This window comes from Carcharodon carcharias, chromosome 7 (assembly GCF_017639515.1).
Source record: "Carcharodon carcharias isolate sCarCar2 chromosome 7, sCarCar2.pri, whole genome shotgun sequence".
NCBI classification, from domain to species: Eukaryota; Metazoa; Chordata; class Chondrichthyes; order Lamniformes; family Lamnidae; genus Carcharodon; species Carcharodon carcharias.
In genome coordinates this window covers 106,912,855-106,931,376 of record NC_054473.1, presented here as the reverse complement: position 1 = coordinate 106,931,376, position 18,522 = coordinate 106,912,855, and the positions used below count along the sequence as shown (strand labels likewise).

At 46.9% G+C, this 18,522-nt stretch overlaps 1 protein-coding gene across 1 annotated transcript in view; it reads right to left on the bottom strand.

Moving 5' to 3' along the window:
• The window catches only part of pnp6 (purine nucleoside phosphorylase 6), a 49,363-nt gene that overhangs the window by 29,798 nt on the left and 1,043 nt on the right, over positions 1-18,522 (bottom strand). Inside the window, exons 2-4 of the mRNA XM_041192267.1 lie at positions 16,837-17,006; positions 15,060-15,163; positions 3,691-3,866 (exon numbers count right to left, since the gene is read on the bottom strand). Of these exons, the coding sequence (XP_041048201.1) occupies positions 3,691-3,866; positions 15,060-15,163; positions 16,837-17,006 (450 nt within the window). The remainder of the gene's footprint in view (positions 1-3,690; positions 3,867-15,059; positions 15,164-16,836; positions 17,007-18,522) is intronic.

Here is an 18,522-nt window from a genome sequence, read left to right as displayed (position 1 = left end):
AGATATTACCCCAAAGTACGCTGTGATATCCTTCCCCTCCACAGGATAAATCAGGGCCCTGGGCATAAGGCAGGGATGGGCATTGTGGGGTGGGGGGGTGGCGGCAGTAGATTTCTACAAATATATTAAACACCACCACAAAATCAGATGTGTGGACTAAACGTGAATTTTTAAAGGCTTCAGTGAGAAAAGCACTGCTCTCCCACTAACTTTATGAAAACAGCATCTCAGATTATATTGAATTGAATGGTACGAAATGCTTGTATTTGCATAGTGGATTCAACGTATACTCACCACAGAAAGTTAAGTCAAATCATTTTAAGTCTGAGTGACCTTTTAACGATGTGTGTTAATTACTGCCAGGCAACCTCTCTGGCACTGATAATTAACTATTACAAGTATGGAGTCCATTTCCTTCAGGTTGTCATTGTCATTGGAGATTTAAAAAATGTAAAACTTTTCCTTTCTGCCTCCCTTCATCTAAACTTTCTGTCTCTGTATTTCACATTCTGCACCTGATTTGACATTGAATTCACCCACTCTAAATTACACTAACTTTACAATCCTTCATTCTGATTGGTTAGCTGCTTGCCCTGTGCTCTCATGACTCAGTGCTGAATTTTCCCGGATCAGATGGGAACGGAGGCGGGACTGAGATAAAAATGGCCACCAAGCCATGCGTCCTGATATCCCACCTCCATCTATACCCTCTCTCATTTTCCAAAGGGCAGAGAAGGGAGCGGGCTCTCCAATGAAGGACCTTATTTATATCTTTATGGGCTCATTAAGAGCCCCATCTCCACTAAGGGTTTTTTAACCTTCAGCGAGGCAGTCCGATTTAACAGCTCTCAGCTTTTCAAACCATCTGCACAGATGTGAGGACATGTTGTGGAGTTAGGAAGAGTTTTAAAAGGCCAGTAAAAATGGTTTTAAAAGCTTAAAGGGTAAAATCTTTGCAGGTAAGATCCACTACAGGTCAGGGGAGGAGCTAGAATTACGAACTCTGCCAGTTCACCCTCCTGGCATTGCCTGGCATTGTGTGGGTGTCCAAACAAGGCCATTTGGAGTCCACCTGAGCACCAGGAAGGCTACAGCTGGAAATGGGTGCTGCGCCCTCAGAAATCGAGGCCATTGGGGATGAGGAGCAGCAACCTTCAGAGGAAGGGCAGACTCTGGGCATCAGGAGGCCAGAGGGGAGGAACAAGGGGTGTGAAGGAGAAGGAGACACTACCCTGAGGACAGGATCTACAGGCAGAGGTGAAGACACCTGTAGATGACTGTGGCCCAGTGTCAAAGGAGATTGCAGCTCTCTAGGCAGATGGCCGCAGATGTCTCTACCCTCGTCAGTGCGGACCTCTGTGGCATCTCATAGGCGGCTGCACGCCAGTGCATCATCCAGGTGACAGATGCCCTCTTCACTGAGTCTATAAAACATTCAGATTCATAACTGATAGGGCAATGCAGGCTCAGAGGGCACTGGGTCTGGTGCTTGGTTCAGTACGGTGGTGCCCTGCAATACCCTCCTGCAAGGATCTCAGTCATTGTGGTGGGTCTGCTACACTTTCCATAACATGGCCCCCTAGAGAGGTGTGGACCTCGAGGGGGGTGAGACCCTGAGGGGGGACGGCTCATTGGGGGAGGATCAGGAATAGGAGTTAATAGAGCAGGCGCAATAGGAGGTGAAGGAAGGTGACTCTGATCAGAAAGATGCCCGAAGACAAGGTGGCCTCCTCCTGCCACCCTCACTCCCCTCCTCTGTCTCATAAGTACCAGGCCTCTCGCTCTCCTGTGCCATCTCGGGTCTCTGCGGTGCAGTGGCAGGATTTGGCACAAACCCTCTCCATCAGGATGAGCTGCAGCCTCAGTGATGGGGGCTGCCATGGGTGGTCTGAAGTCTGCTTTCATTCCTGCTCTCACTCACTTTAGTTGAACAGGAAATCCCGTCTCCATATCAATGCAGAGCTCACCCCCGAAAATATCCGAAACTTAGTCAGGTTCCCACCGAAGGTGGTTTCTGACATTAAAACGGTTACTACTCCCTTTTTCCATCTTCAATGGGAAAATCCAGCCTCTGTTTCCCTCAATTTTCTGCCACATTTTCGGTTTGACTTTTCAGCAAATTGTCACGCAAAGAAAAAATTTAAAAGCCTGAATGTACAAGGACAAGAGTAGCTAATGACAGACTATGTTTGATGCCCTGATATAGTAAATTATGGCCCATTAACTTGCTGAGTAAAAAAGAATCCTCAACCCCCCTCTGGTCCTTTTGCCAATTATTTTAAATTTATGCAATATTTACTTAAAGATACAATTTTAAAAATTGGAAACTAACAATATTATAAAGAATAGTCAGCACAGATTTCAAAAAGGAAAGTGGTTCTTGACCTAACTTATTGAATTCTCTGAAGAAGAAACAGAAAGGGTAGACAAGGGTAATGTAGTAGATGTAATATATTTGGATTGACAAGGTACCACATAGTAGACTCAGGACTGAAGTCAGCGGACAGGTAGTAGATTGGATTCAGGAGACAGGTAGTAGAATGTACAGCAAGCTGGCCACAGGACAGAAAACAATGGGTACAGGTTAAAGGTAGTTACTCAGACTGATAGTGGGAAATGGTGTTCCATAGGGAATGGTGCTGGGACCACTGTTATTCTCAATTTACATAAACAATTTGGACTCAGAAATCAGAAGTACAATTTAAAAATTTGTGGGCAGAATAAATTGGGAGCTGTAGTTAATACAGAGGAGAGCTACAACAAAATACAGGAAGACATGAATAAACTCACATAAAGTGTGTGTAACTGGCAAAGAAAAATCAATATAGATGCATTTAAGGTGCTGCAGAGTTACAAGGGTTAACCTTGTCTGGCTATTATCACATTCTGCTTTCTATCCTTAATGTCACCATTAGCACCTCCTTTCGCCAGTATCACCACCATCAACACCCCTTCGACCTTTTGTTTATGACATCTTTGGCAATCTCTCCTTTGCCTCCACCTATTGCTGGCCCTCTATCCAGCCTCACCTGCTCCACCTTCCTTAAACAGTATAAATTTCACCACATTTTTACTTCTCTTTAGCTCTGAAGAAGTCATAAAGACTCAAAAACGTTAACTCTGTCTTTCTCTCCACAGATGCTGTCAGATCTGTCAGACCTGCTGAACTTTTCCAGCATTTTTTGTTTTTATCCCAAGTTCAGTCCTTGGACCAAGTCATCTTGGCTGATCTCAGTTGGAGTCATGATGAGCGAACCAGGGAGGAGGAAGGGGGGGAGGAGGAAGGGGGGGAGGGGGTGGGGGAAGAGGAAGGGAAACCAGTGATGCTCCTGACTCTGGTCTCCATTCAGTCACCCGGCTGTGTGGATGTTGGCTGGGGATAGGATTGGGCTTTGCTACGATGCCTTGCATAGTTGAATTTCTTCCTGGGCTAACATGCAAAGAACTTGGCAAGATACTGGAGGATTGGCAGAAGTCGACAACACTGATAGCCAGTAACAATCAGCGTTGGGGAGGGTTGTACCTTATATGGGCAAAATGGGAATGAGATTGTGAATTTCTGGGTCTATGTCAGTGAATAAATTGAAGGTATATTAAAGAGAATTGTGTTTAAAAAGTAGAGAGTTCAAGAGGTTATTCTTACCCCTGATTGTGCACCCTGTGTGGAAGGGTTCATCCTTGCTAACTCACCTCTCCTCATTGCTGCCTCTCAGTGGGTTCAGCCCTGCGAAGCCTGGCAGGTTGATGTGATCGTTGATGAACATGATATCACCGACTTTAAATTGTTCATTCAGGCCCCCGGCAGCATTGGTCACGATCAGAGATTCAACACCCATCAGGTGGAAAACCCGGATAGGAAAGGTTACCTGTGAATAAACAGTGAAGGTCACTACACTCCCAGTAAGGGAATCGGTTACGGCCCGGGTAACAGGGTCATTTACAGTCCCGGTAACAGGGTCGGTTACCGTCCCAATTGCGCTCAAGAGCAATCATTTAGCTATTATTAAACATTATATGTACCATAATTGACATCAATGATATCTATTGCCCCAAACCACAGCGCTCAAACATTTGAGATTAGCAACATCACTTTAGCATTTGGACACCAAAAATCATCCTAGAAATTATTTTCCATATTTCTGAGTTTCAATAGCTTCAAACACCATAAAGCTGAGCTACTTAGAAAAGGCAGGCCCTGTTTGATGAGGTAGTTTTAATTTTTCTTTATAATCCATAACTCATGCAGCACAACCCGGTCCCCACCGTGCCCGCCCACTTCCCCTCCCCCTCCCGCAGCTATAGCCACCCACACCCCCACCCCTCCCCCCTGCAGCCATACCCACCTACTCCCCTGGCTGTGCCCACCCACTCCCACTCCCCCTCCCCCGGCTGTGCCCGCCCACTCCCCCTGCCCCTCCCCCTCCCCGGCCGTGCCCACCCACTCCCACTCCTCCTCCCCCGGCTGTGCCCGCCCACTCCCCCTGCCCCTCCCCCTCCCCGGCCGTGCCCGCCCACTCCCCCTCCCCCTCCCCCTCCTGCAGCTGTACACACCCACTCCCTCTCCCTCGGCCATGTCTGCCCACTCCCACTCCCACTCCCACTCCCCCGGCTGTGTCCGCCCACTCCCTATCCCCCTCCACAGCCGTGCCCACCCGCTCCCACTCCCCCTCCCACAGCCGCACCCACCCACTCCCAATCCCCTTCTCCCAGCCGTGCCCGCCCACTGACCATCCCCCTCCACAGCCGTGCCCACCCGCTCCCACTCCCCCTCCACAGCTGTGCCCACCCACTCCCCCTCTGCAGCTGTACCCACCCATTTCCCCTCCGCAGCCGTGCCCACCCACTCCCCCCCCCCCCGCAGCCGTGCCCGCCCTCTCCCCCTCCCCCTCCCCCCCATAGCCGTGCCCATCACCCTGTGCTGAGCGATTTTCACCCCCTACCAAGCAATTTTCTTCCATAACCCCGCCCCCAATACCCCCCACCCGCCAAACTCTCCCACACCGGAGCAATTTTCTTCCGCCTCCCTCAAACTTTCAAAAGTGTAACTTTCCAGGTAGAGAGAGCCAACATAAGGCCGAACTAGGTCATATGACCAAAAACTTGGTCAAAGAGGCTGTGGGGAGTGGGGGAGAGGCTGCATGGAGGAGATTCTGGAGGGAGGAGAGGCTGGAGAGAGGAGAGAGTTTGGAGGCTGGACAGAGAGGGGGGGAGAGTTTAGACCCTGAGACTGGAGAAGGCAGGGGGGGGGGTGGGGGGAAAGCTTAGACCTCGAGACCTGGGGTGGGAAGGGGAGAGTTTAGACCTTGAGACCTGGGAAGTGGGTGGGTGGAAAGTATAGGCTCTGAGACTAAAATGAACTAATAACTGATGGAAATCTGGTGATGCTCTCAAGCATGTACTGTCTAGCAGAACAATTTTTTGGGCTAAGTGAAAACTGGATACATTCAGATATTACTTAAATAATGAATTTCCTTGTATTTTTCAATGCAGGTTGATGAGTGTATTTGAAAGCTTGGAGCACACTATCGAATTTGATATCAAGCTCATTCCGAGTTAGAAATACTCATGTCAAATTATAATTAAGAGCATTGAGTATATTTTAAAGCAAAAATGATGTTAGGATTTTCAGATAGGGTGGTAACAGAATTTGTTACAGTGTCCATAACGGTGAAATCTATTACAGTCCCTGTAACGGTGGAATCTGTTAAAGACCCAGTAACTGAGGAATCTGTTACAGTCCCAGTAACGGTGGAATCTGTTTATTTAGGGATAATTGCTATTTCACAAACACAACATGATTTCTAGGTAATCTAATTCAGGACTCAAAACTTTACATCAGAACTTTCACTGCGGCAGTGTGGTCAGTTCAGGGGCCCAGTTCAGGGGAGGATTTCAAGAGACAGAGAAGATTTAATAGAATGGCGCCAGGGATGCAAGACTTCAGTTTCATGAAGCTGTTGGGGAAACTGGGGTTGTTCCCCCTACAGCAGAGAAGATTGAAGGGACATTTATTGGGGGTGTTGAAAATGATAAGGAGTTTTGATGGAGTAAATAAGGAGAAACCTTTTCCACTGGCAGGGGGGTTAGTAACCAGAGGACACAGATTGAAGGTGATTGGCAAAAGAACCAGATACAAGTTGAAGAAAATTCCTTTTACACAGCGAGATGTTATAATCTGGAATTCACTGACTGAAAGGATGGTGGAAACAAATCCAATAATATCTTTCTGGAGGAAATTGAATACATACTTGAAAAGAGAAAAAATGACAGGACTAATTGGAGTGGGCAGAGTGCTTGAGGGAATGTGTGACGACCATCTAGTTCATAGTGCATGTTAATGTTTTAGAGGCAATTTTTAGCTCTGGGAAGATTAAAGTTAACTATAGAAAATGAGAAAATGGCTGCAACTAAAGCAGTTTGAAGACTATTACATTTAAAAGGTTGGGGCCATGTTGTCTTGACTGGTTGACAACTAAAAAGGTAAGATCATAAAATTGCAGGTTTTATGTTTAGCTGGAGACGTGGTGTCTACACTGCTTGCAAAGAAGTGCAGTCCAGAGAGATATTTCGCTTTGGGAGTTAGAGCTAAATTAGTTTAAAAGCATTCAGTGAACCCTGAAAGGCTATACTGTCATGGGGATGGGTGGAGCTTAAGAAATTCTCTAATTTCAATTTATCTGTGTGTTTTTTAGGGAGGGAGTCGCATGCAGTTGGGACCCCAGCTACAACAGAGAAGCTCTGGGAGCTATTTGGTGCAGTTAGTGTTCAGGAAAATTCTTGGGAAGCAGAGGTGGTGGCGGAAGGTCGCTGCTCCCATGCTGGAGATGGTTGGGGCTCAGAAGAAGCCCTGGGAGCCATTTATAGCTTGTTGCAGCTGGGAAACTGTAGTTCAGAGAAACCCAAGGACATTGCCGGCTTAGTGAAGCTAGCAGTCTGCGAAAGAGTTGGAATTGCGCTAGTAATTAAAGGTGGAATTGGAGCTTTGAGAATCTCATGGAATGCAGTCTCAGGAGAGGAGATTGAACCATCAAGAGGTGAGCATACATTGAGGCAATCTGATTCTGAGTGGCTTTTGTGGGAATTCAGAGGCTAGATCTTTGAAAGTATAGAGTTGAAGTCCCTCCTGAGGAAGATAATGTTTTATCAAGATTGTGTGACTCATTGTGGTCACTGAACACTGAAGTCTGGGTGGGTTCCTGGGAAATCCTTGGGATCTGCCTTGCTCACATCTGCCATTTAATGTTCAGTATGGTGTGCTCAACCACAGTTTTCCTGTTAATCCATATTTACCTCATGTTATTTCTGGATGTTAGAGTATAAAGTATATATTGTAGATTGTTTTACTTTGCTGACATTGTACAGTAAAGTTTATTTTGTTTGTTTAAAACCATAGGATCGTGTGGCTTTATTCTCCTAGTGAGTTACTGGGATTTCAAACTTTGTCCATTTTAAACAAGAAGAACTGGTCCCTAACCGGATTCTAACAAATAACAAGGATAACTCTTTCAGAGAGCCAGCAGAGACACAATGGGCTGAATGGCCTCCTTCTGTGCTGTGAGGTTCTGTGAATCTATGAATGAGTCTGCAGTGTAAAAGTTCCTGCTGTTACCACCTCTCTGAGGTTGGATATAACTCAGAACAAAGGTCTAATGTTATAAAAATAGTGTTATAAGAACTGAAGAACTATTCTGAAGTAGAGTCATATTTGACTCTGTTATCTCTGTTTCTTTCTCCACAGGTGCTACCAGACCTGTGTGTTTCCAGTATCTTCTGTTACTATGTCAGATTTCCAGCAATCACAGTATTTTGCTTTTATTTAAGGGTCTGGTGTTGCTAGGGGGTTACAAAATGGAAGACTAATGTTTGAATGGGCCATGGCAGGGATTGACAGAGAGGATGATCTGTAACACATCCACTTGACTGCAGAATATCCCTGGAGATAGTTTCTATCTGGGAGGTTTCTTAATCCTAGGGGCTACTGTAGGCACCATATTCCTACAATAGCCACTGTTTTCCCCTCCTGTACCCTCCTCTATGCCTCCCCTACATCACCCCACACCCCAATCCACTCCTTACCCTCTCACTGCCACCAAGCGCAGCTGAGCTGCTAAAACTACCAGGAGCCTACCCAAGGTACTTGAATGGACCTAGACTCGGACACTAGTCCAGTATCGGCCCTGGTAATCTGGGTGGGTGGGAGGTCTGTCCATGCAATCTTGCCAGTAGGGAACACTGGGCACTTGCAGTCCTTCCAGCTATCTGTCCTGAGCTTGCCTCTCACCAGTTTGTAGCTAGGATCTGGATTTTAAAGAGGCTGTTGCCACAGGGAAGGCATGTCCAGAGAACCTGGCCTGTGGCCCGTGGTTGGCAAGTATGAAGTGAGGCAGCAGCGCTGAAAGAGCTAAAGTTCATCATAAAAGTGGAAACTGTATGATGACAGAAAAATGGAGACATATGAACATCACAGCTTCCTTTACTGTCCTAGTTACGCTGCAAGCCTGATATGCCGCAAGCCTAAAGTACAATTTATTGTTGCTGAATTTCTGTCAGTAATGAGGCCATCTGTTGTTCTTGCACCACATACCTAGTGGATATGGAAGCTGTGAGCGTAACTAATGACTCTATTAATGTAACACTTCACTGTAATGTGGGCCATTGCTGATACCGGAGGCAGGTGAAGGTTTACACTCTCAACTAGGACAAGCAATGGGACCATTGTGGCACTGGACAGAATCCTGTCCAGCTCTGTGGAGGGCCTGAGGGGAATGTCCCTCCTAGTTCAGGCCAAATCTGATGGTCTCACTGTGGAGTCGCAGAGAGGCCACAGGTGAGGCCATGCTACAGAGAGCATGAAGGCCCTGCTCTGGATTGGGCCAATTCCTGTCCCTGGGGTCACGGGGCTGGGTGGGGGCTGTTTGCCGAGATATTCTGTTGATGAGGTGGGGTTTCTTGAGAGGTTTTATTTCTGAGGTGGAGGTCTATTGAGGGGGTTTTGTACCGAGGTGAGGGTTTATTGAAGGGGCTTTGTGTTGAGGTGGGGGTTATTTAAGGGGGTTTTGTGTTGACATGGGGATTTATTAAGTGGTTTTATTGCTGAGGTGCAGGTTTATTCAAGGGGTTTTGTATCAAGGTGGGGTTTATTGAGAAGGTTTATTGCTGAGGTGGGGGTTGATTGAGGGGGGTTTACTGCTGAGGAGGGGGTTTATTGACGAAGTTTTATGTTGAGGTGGGGGTTTATTGAGGGGGTTTTGTATCAAGGTGGGGGTTTATTGAGGGAGTTTTGTGTTGAGGTGGGGATTTATTGAGGGGATTTAGTATCAAGGTAGGGGTCTATTGAGGGGGTTTAATATCGAGTTGGGGGTCTATTGAGGGGGTTTAGTATCGAGTTGGGGGTTTATTGAGGGGCTTTTGTAACGAGGTGGGGTTTATTGAGAGGGTTTTGTATCGAGGTGGGGATTTATTGAGGGGATTTAGTATCGAGGTGGGGATTTATTGAGGGGGTTTAGTATCAAGGAGGGGGTTTACTGAGGGAGTTTACTGCTCAATTCAGGGGATTTTTGGATGTGAACAAGTGTTTCAGATGCCAGGAGTTCTCCACCTGAAAACCCAGTCAGCTTACAGCTAGAGGGCAGCACTCAGACTGTCTTGGAGGGCCAGGGGAGGTCATTGATGGGTTCCACGACCATGTAGATGATTCAGCAAAGTGACTTTCCATATCCGAAGAGCGCTGGCTTATTTACAAAGGAACTGACGGCTGGAAACCCTGGATGAGTAAGCTCTCTACCTCGAGCAAAAGACTGGGAAGACACACTGACATGACACCTACAGCTTAGTGGGTCCTGCGGCCATCTCAGCTGGCTGGGCCACTGTGGAGAAAGAGTTAGCCTAAAGAGTGGGATTAGTCTGTGCTGGCTGAGTTTCACTCAAACCGACCTAGTGCAGGTGGGGAGAAAAGAAAAAGTACTTTAGCCATTGGGGTGAGGCAAAAACCAGCAGCTGCAAGATGGCACTGCAGGCTGCAGCTGCAACCCTGCGTGCAGGCTCCAGCTGCAACCCTGCGTGCAGGCTCCAGCTGCAACCCTGCGTGCAGGCTCCAGCTGCAACCCTGCGTGCAGGCTCCAGCTGCAACCCTGCGTGCAGGCTCCAGCTGCAACCCTGCGTGCAGGCTCCAGCTGCAACCCTGCGTGCAGGCTCCAGCTGCAACCCTGCGTGCAGGCTCCAGCTGCAACCCTGCGTGCAGGCTCCAGCTGCAACCTGCATGCAGGCTGCAGCTGCAACCCTGCTGGTAGGCTGCAGCTGCAACCCTGCTGGTAGGCTGCAGCTGCAACCCTGCGTGTAGGCTGCTCTGTAGTATGGGTCATTTGACTGGAGAGCTGAGACACCATCAACATCTGGCAGCACCCTGAGCAACCAAGTGGACTCCTCTAGGGAGCCTTAGACTTCTCTAGGGACAGCACTGCTTGCTTCTGATGGAGATGGACCTTCACTAGGCCTTTGTCTCAACTCACCTTCTTGGCTTACCACAGCCAATGGGCATCTCCTCCAGAGGTGTGAAAGAGAGAAGTTACAAAACCAAAAACAAAAAGAAAGGACAAAATGTGTAGAAACTTGTGTCCCGGAATATCTGCACAATGTTGAATTCAGATGACCACAGACAGACACCCTGAAAGATGTTCCACACTCATAGTCAGAGAGCTGGACATTGACATCGCAGCACTCACTGAGGTTCATTTCGTGGAGCACGGAACAGGTTTTACCTTTTTCTGATCAGAAAAGTATAAAGGTGAACAAAATCTTTCAGTTGTTGGACTGATGATGAAGAACTCTATTCCCAGCAGGCTTCAGAACCTCCCCATTGGTTTTTCAGATAAACTCATGTCCTTACATCTACCAATGTAGGACAACTAGTTTGCCACCATTATCAACATATCTCTTCTTATCCTATAAGCCAATATAATAACCAAAAAAGGCTTCTATGTGGTGACCTGCACACCCTTTACTGAAGGTTGACTCCAAGGATAAGCTCATCAAACAAGGCCACAAACAAGCAAACTACGTGAGTCCTTCTACCAGAAGGAAAAGCAGTTTTCCAAGGAAGTGTGAGAACAGATTCCGCAGTGATCTGACTCCGAGCAGTGATATTAACCCAGCACAGCTGCACAAACAGTTAAAATCCATTATACAAGAAACAACTGCAGAAGTGGTTGGCTTCTCAGCCACAAGAAACCAAGACTAGTTTGATGGAAATCCAAGAGATTTTCCAAAAGAAGCACTCCTGCCACAATAGATTACTTACACATCCCGATGACCAGGCGACAAAAATAGGGAAGCCTCCAGCTTCTGCAAACCAACCTCTGACTCATCCAAAACAATGCTGGACAGTGTTCGCTGAGGAGATACAAATGTATGCAGGTATGGGAGATATGCGATCCTCCTACAAAGCTTCAGATCTGTGCATGGACCTTCCTACCAGGTACAGGCACCATCGGATCAGCATCCAATAGGTTGAGGGAGGCAGTGGCATAGTGGTCTGTCCATTGTCACTGGACAAGTATTCCAGAGACCCGGGGTAATGCTCTGGTGACCCGGGTTTGAATCCTACCACAGCAGATGGTGAAATTTGAATCCATAAACTTAAAATTCTGATGATGACCATTGCTGATTGTTGTAAAAACCCATCTGGTTCACTAAAGTCCTATAGGGAAGGAAATCTGCTGTCCTTACCTGGTCTGGCCTACATGTGACTCCAGCACCACAGCAATGTGGCCGATACTTAAAATGCCTTCTGAACAAGGGCAATTAGGGATGGACAATAAATACTGGCCTACAGCGACACCCACATCCCATGAATGAATAAAAAAAATCACCATAATTGGATGGCACAACCCTGCTCCTAATAAAGAGTCTATCTTGCACTGATGATCAGAACACCTTGAGGGTTTGCTTGGTGACCAGCAGCTGGTGCAGGTCTATCCATCACAAAGATCTCTGTAAGGGAAGCGATGTCTGAGCTGGATGACCCACCTGCCCACAAAGAGATCAAGACTCTTTCAGCACAATTCAAATCACACTAAGCCCCTGGAATATGATGGGATTCCAGACGAGGTCTTAAAGGGGGAGATGTGATCCTTGATGGGCTTACAGATCTGCTTACAGCATGCTGGGGGAAAGGGACAATGCCTCAGGACCTTTGCAGTGATAATCTCCCTCTACAAAAGCAAAGGAGAGAAGTCTGACCACAGTGGTATCACCTCACTCTCCTGGCAGGTGAATTCTTGGCCAGAATGCGTCCAAATATACTTGTTCTGACAATAGCTGAAGAAACCCTCCTTGAAAGTCAGTGAAGATTCAGATGAAATAAGGGAGCGAAGACATGAATTTTTTTTTGTGCTGGGACAGACCCAGGACAAGTGTAGAGGACAACACCCGGCCTGTATACTGCTTTTGTAGATTTCACCAACATATTCAATACAGTCAGCTCGGACTGACTTTAGAAGATACTTCCTCAATTGGGGAGCCCTCCAAGGTTCCTCATCATTCTCCAGCAACGGCACAAAGATCAGAGAGGTCAGGCAGAACGGAGCCTCTCAGACAATTTCCCTATCTCCAATGGTGTTAAGCAAGGGTGTGTTTTGACACTGACCCTTTTCTCAATTTTATACAGTCTGATGTTTCAACAGGCAAAGGCAGGATTAGCAGAGGGTGTATCCATCCACTTCCAAACCATTGGCAGTCTCTTCAACCTGTGATGACCTATTGGTACATAGCAAAACCACAGAACAGCTTATCATGGAGCTTCTGTTTGCTGATGATTGCATCCTTCTGGCACACATGGAGGAGACAATACAGTGAATGCCTCTGGTCTTATTATTAGCCTGAGGGAAAGTGCTGTACCAACCACGATCACAAGGAAATTACAATCCACTGCAGATCAAGTTTGATGGCAGCAACCTTAATGCAGTACAATAGTTTCTCGAGGCAGAGTTAGCTCAAATAATGCCACTGTTGACAAGGGCAAAGTCGACTGTCCAAGGCTAATATCTCCTTTGGCCACCTCGCAAAGTGTGTTGACTAGAACTCAAGTATGCAGAGCTATCGTCTTCACCACCCTCTTGTATGGGCCCAAGTCATCAGTTCTAAACAGAAAACAAATGTGACTGCTGGAGAGATTCCATTATTGCTCTCTTCAATCCATCGTGAAGGTCAGATGACATCACAAACAATGAAGTCCTCAACAGAGCCAACTGATTAGCATTGAATAAATTCTTTTACAGTGCCAATTGTGCTGGGCAGGACATGCCTCAGTTATGGAGGACTCTGTTAAAGCACTGCTATATCACAGAATCCCAGAACCTTTACAGCGCAGGAGGCCATACAGCCCATCGAGTCCACACACCTTTTCTGAAAGAGCATTCTAAGTAGGCCCACTCCCCTGCCTTATCCTCGTTACCTTGCACATTCTTTCTTTGCAGAGAGCAATCCAATTCCCTTTTGAATACCTCGATCGAACCTGCCTCCACCACCTCTCAGGAAGTTCGTTCCAAAGTCAATCACCCTCTGGGTGATAAAATATTCCCTCATCTGACTTTTACTCCTTTTGTCAATTATTTTGAATCAGTGCCCTCTATTTCTTGATGCTGTCTTGAGTGGGAACAGTTTCTCACTATTTACCCTATCCATACCCCTCAGGATCTTGAATACCTCTAACAAGTCTCCTCTCAACCTTCTTTTCTCCAAGGAAAACAGTCCCCACCTCTCCAATCTATCCACATAGTTATAGTTCATTATCCTGGGAATCATTCTTGTGGATCTCCTCTGTACTATCTCCAATGCCTTCACATTCTTCCTCAAGTATGGTGCCCAGAACTGGATACAGTGACCCAGATGAGGTCTAACTAGTGTCTTATACAAGTAGAACATGACCTCTTTAGTCATGTACTCAATGCCCCTATTGATAAAGCCTAAGATACTATATGCTTTATTAACTGCTCTCTCAACATGCCCTGCCATTTTCAATGACTTATGTACATATACACTGAGGTCCCTCTGTTCCTGCACCTCCTTTAGAATTTCTCCCCTTATTTTATACTGTCTCTCCATATTCTTCCTGCCAAAATGAATCACCTCACACTTCTCTGTATTGAACTTCATCTGCCACTTGTCTGTCCAATCCACTAACATGTCTATGTCCTTTTGAAGTTCAAGACTATCCTCATCACAATTGATAACATTTTCAATCTTCAAATCATCTGTAAATTTTGAAATCATGCCCTGAACACCACAGTCGAGGTTATTAATAAATATTAGAAAGAGCAAGGGTCCCAACACTGACCCCTGGGGAACTCCACTACAAACCTTCCTCCAATCTGAAAAACAACCATTTATCACAACTGTCTGTTTCCTGTCACTCAGGCAATTTCTTATCTAAGTGCCTACTTTCCCTTTTATTCCATGAGCTAGAATCTTGCTCACATGTCTGTTGTGTGGCACTGTATCAAATGCCTTTTGAAAATCCATATACACCACATCAACAGCATTTCCCTTATCAACCTTTTCTGTTACCTCCTCAAAAAAGGCCTCCTCTGGAATGAACTATGGTGAACTATGCACTGGTTAAGTGAGACCAAGGTGCACCTTGCAAACACTTCAAAGACCAGCTGAAAAGACTCTGGCTGACATTGACCAACAGATGCTGGAGCAGGAGGCAGGTAACAGAGACAGCTGGCACATGGTAACCCCAGGAAAGCAGCCTACAAGTTTGAAGCAAACAGACACGAGCCTGCTGAAGAAAGGTGCAGACAATGGGAAGAGTCTGCTTATCCAGAGCCCTTCCAAACTAGGAGCTCCGGTGCCCCAACTGCTCAAGAGACTGCAGATTAAGAATTAGCTTCTTCAGTCACCAATGATCACGCCAACAACCACAGAGACAAATCTTCCCATGATTTTCACCTGTGATGTGTTTTCTGATCTCTCCCCGCCCACCTGCTCCCCAAGCGCCTCCCCACCCCTCCCTCCAGCCAGTCTCTCCCTCAGTAGTATGAAGTAATACACACACATACCTCATTAACTGGGTAACCCTCGTAGAAATGGAAACGGCCTTGCATACAGATGCACTGCTTCCCATTGAGCTCTCCAAAGACCAGCTTTCTTGCATGACCTGGAACTGAAAGGATTTAGCAAGTAAGGCACAATGGGGAAAGGTCGCTGTTTATGACCTTTCTGCCACAGTGCACCGAGGGCCTAGGAACTGTTGAGAGGCCCTCGGGCTGTACAGCTCACAATGAATGTATGCAGTGAATACTAATTGTATTATAATTTTTTGAAGCACCTCAGAGTGCAACATGATGTACGTTGATAACTCCAATACCTTTGTCTGATTGTCTGCATTGACCATATTGAAATGATTGTAATATTCATTGATTGTATTGATGCACCTTGTGATCCATGTGTAAAAGTTGAATCTGATTGTACTTTTGTTATGGTGATTTTGAAATGGTTTGGAATGTTCTTCCAGATATTTTATGAATAAAGCATATTTTTCAAAAAAAATATTTAGTGAGTAATCATTGGATAGCATCCGAGTCAAACACATCTCCTTCAAATCGCAGTCGGCACTCAAACTAGACGGTGGTCTTAACCAGCATCAGGTGAGAGTTGAGCAAGGCTGCAGGTTATGGACAGTTCTTTGCACAGGTCACCCAACGAAAAGAAGACATTTCAACCACATTTTGCTCTTCATTTTTTTTTCTCTCTTTCTTCCTCTTCCGATTCATTTTGGGGTAAGTTCAAAGACAATTCCTCATCCCCCACGACCATCCAGCCATCAGAGCGATCAGTGAACGATGGAAGGACAGGACTGGTGTTTCTACAGATCCTACCACCATCTCAGGATGTACCAAAGCCTGTTACAGGGATATGTGAATTGCAGTCACTGCTGTAATTTAGCAAACGCAGCTGCCAATTTGTGAATAGCAAGATCCCACAAACAGCAACGAGTTAACCGACCCCCAGATAATCTTTTTTAATGACGTTAGATGAGGGATAGATATTGGCCAGGACATCAGGTGAACTCTCCTGTTTTTCATTGAGCAGTGACATGGAACCTTTTCTGTTCAACTAGGCTTCAGGTGGGGCCTTGGTTTAATGCCTCATCCAAAGGACAGCACTTCCAGCAAGAGCAGCAACATGGGGAATGTCAGTCTGGTATCTGTGCTCCAGTCCATGGAGCAGGTCTTTAACCTTCAGACTCAGAGGAACCAACAGAGTGAGTAACTCAGGCTGATTCATCCTACACTAGGCCTTGTTGTACATGGGGTGGGGCAGGGGGGATTACTGTACAGAGTGGGCTTTGCTGTAAACAAGGAGCTGTGCTATACATAGGGGTGTGTGCTGTACACAGGAGGGGGTGGTGTGCTGTACACAGGAGTGGGGGGGGGGTGTGATGTACACAGGAGGAGGGGGGTGTGCTCCACACAAGAGGAGGGGGGTGTGCTCTACACAGGAGGGGGGATGGTGTGCTGTACACAGGAATGGGGGGTGTGCTGTACACAGGAGGGGGGGGGGGTTGTGCTGTACACAGGAGGGGGGGTGTGCTGTACACAGGAGAGGGGGTGTGCTGTACACAGGAGGAGGGGTGTGCTGTACACAGGAGGAGGGGTGTGCTGTACACAGGAGGAGTTGGTCTGTACACAGGGAGATGTGCTGTACATGGGGGTGGGGGAGTTGCAGGATAATGCACATGGTTCCAGCACCAGAGCAGGCACTTGGCGAGCATGCTGACAGTGAGGTGAACTATAGCGTGTGTTGTTGACAGTGTCAAGCCCGCCCCTTACTGACCTGTAGACTTTGGGAAGCGTGGGATCTTCTCATATGGGATCATGGTCTTGTCACTCAGCAGATCAGCAAGTCCCCCAAGGCCAGATCCACAGATCACTGCTACCTTAGGGCGAATCCTGATTGCAGCCAACAACCAATCAGCTGTCTCCTTATATTCATCGTAGGTGTACCTGGATAGGTGAGGAAAGAGGGAAGGGTCACAGAGTGATTCAATGGCTTCTCCTCACTGCCCTCAATCACATCTTTAAAACTGTGGAGATTTTTCTTGAATTTCATTGTCTGAGATGAGGGACAGTAGTGATGATGAAAATATTTTCACAACAGACACCTAGGGTACCCATACAACACTCCCAGGGCAGGTACAGCACGGGGTTAGATACAGAGTAAAGCTCCTTCTGCACTGTCCCATCAAACACTCCCAGGGCATGTACAACACGGGGTTAGATACAGAGTGAAGCTCCCTCTACATTGTCCCCATCAAACACTCCCAGGACAGGTACAGCACGGGGTTACATACAGATCTAACCCTGTGCTGTTGGCACCAATCTGATCGATGCCGGCCATCCAGCCAACTGAGACAACCAGCCCCCAAAGAGACCGAGTTACCATGTCAACATAACTGTTTACATGCATGTTGTAGTCCAGAGCTATAAATAGTGATGGTAAAGGCACCAATTTCCTTTCTGTCATCACATGGCTGACCAGGAATCTCTTCCACTCTTACTGCCCGTCACTGGCCTGCATTGGAAGGACTTTCAGGCTGATATTCAACCTGTTTGTCTGCATGATGAACGCAGCTTCCTTGGCCATCAAGTCCTGGGGTAGGACTTTTTTGACAGCAGATCTCAGAAGCCAATGATCGGTACACCGGCCAATCTGAGGGACAGTTCATCCCACAGGAGTGAGAGATCCTACACTATGGAGCTTTCAGTGCCACCAGACCTTCCCAAGTAGCTTCAGGAGGCATTTGTCACATCAGGCAGGCTGCAGTTCATGCAATATTTGCAGAGGGCAACATTACCATGACTTCTTCCATGTCCAGAACACACAACTCTCGCTCTGGATTTCCTTTAGTGCAAAGAATCACAGGTGGTGCCTGTTAGACCTCAATTTTCTTCATGTCAACCCCATGGCTTACATTTTTTTAACTCTTTCTTGGGATCTGGGTCCTAATTACCCTCTGAAGATGCTGGTGGGCATTTTGTATCAGTTTTAATACAACTGAGGGTTTTTTTCAACCTGCTCAGAGGGCAGTTAAGAGTCAATCCAACTGGTGTGTGACTGAAGGCACCTACAGGCCAGACCTCCGGAGCTGTGAACTCATTGAGATACCATCCATCCCTGCCCTACACTCAAGCAGCAGCAACAACAGCAGCAGCAGCAACAGCAACAACGGCAGCAACAACAGCAACAATGGCAACAACAACAGCAACAGCAACAACGGCAGCAACAATAGCAACAACAGCAGCAGCAGCAATGGCAGCAATGACAGCAACAACAGCAGCAGCAACAGCAGCAACAGCAACAACGGCAGCAACAACAGCAACAGCAGCAGCAACAACAGCAGCAACAACAAAAGCAACAGCAGCAGCAGCAACAACAGCAACAATGGCAACAACAACAGCGGCAGCAACAATAGCAACAACAGCAGCAGCAGCAACAGCAGCAGCAACAACAGCAGCAATA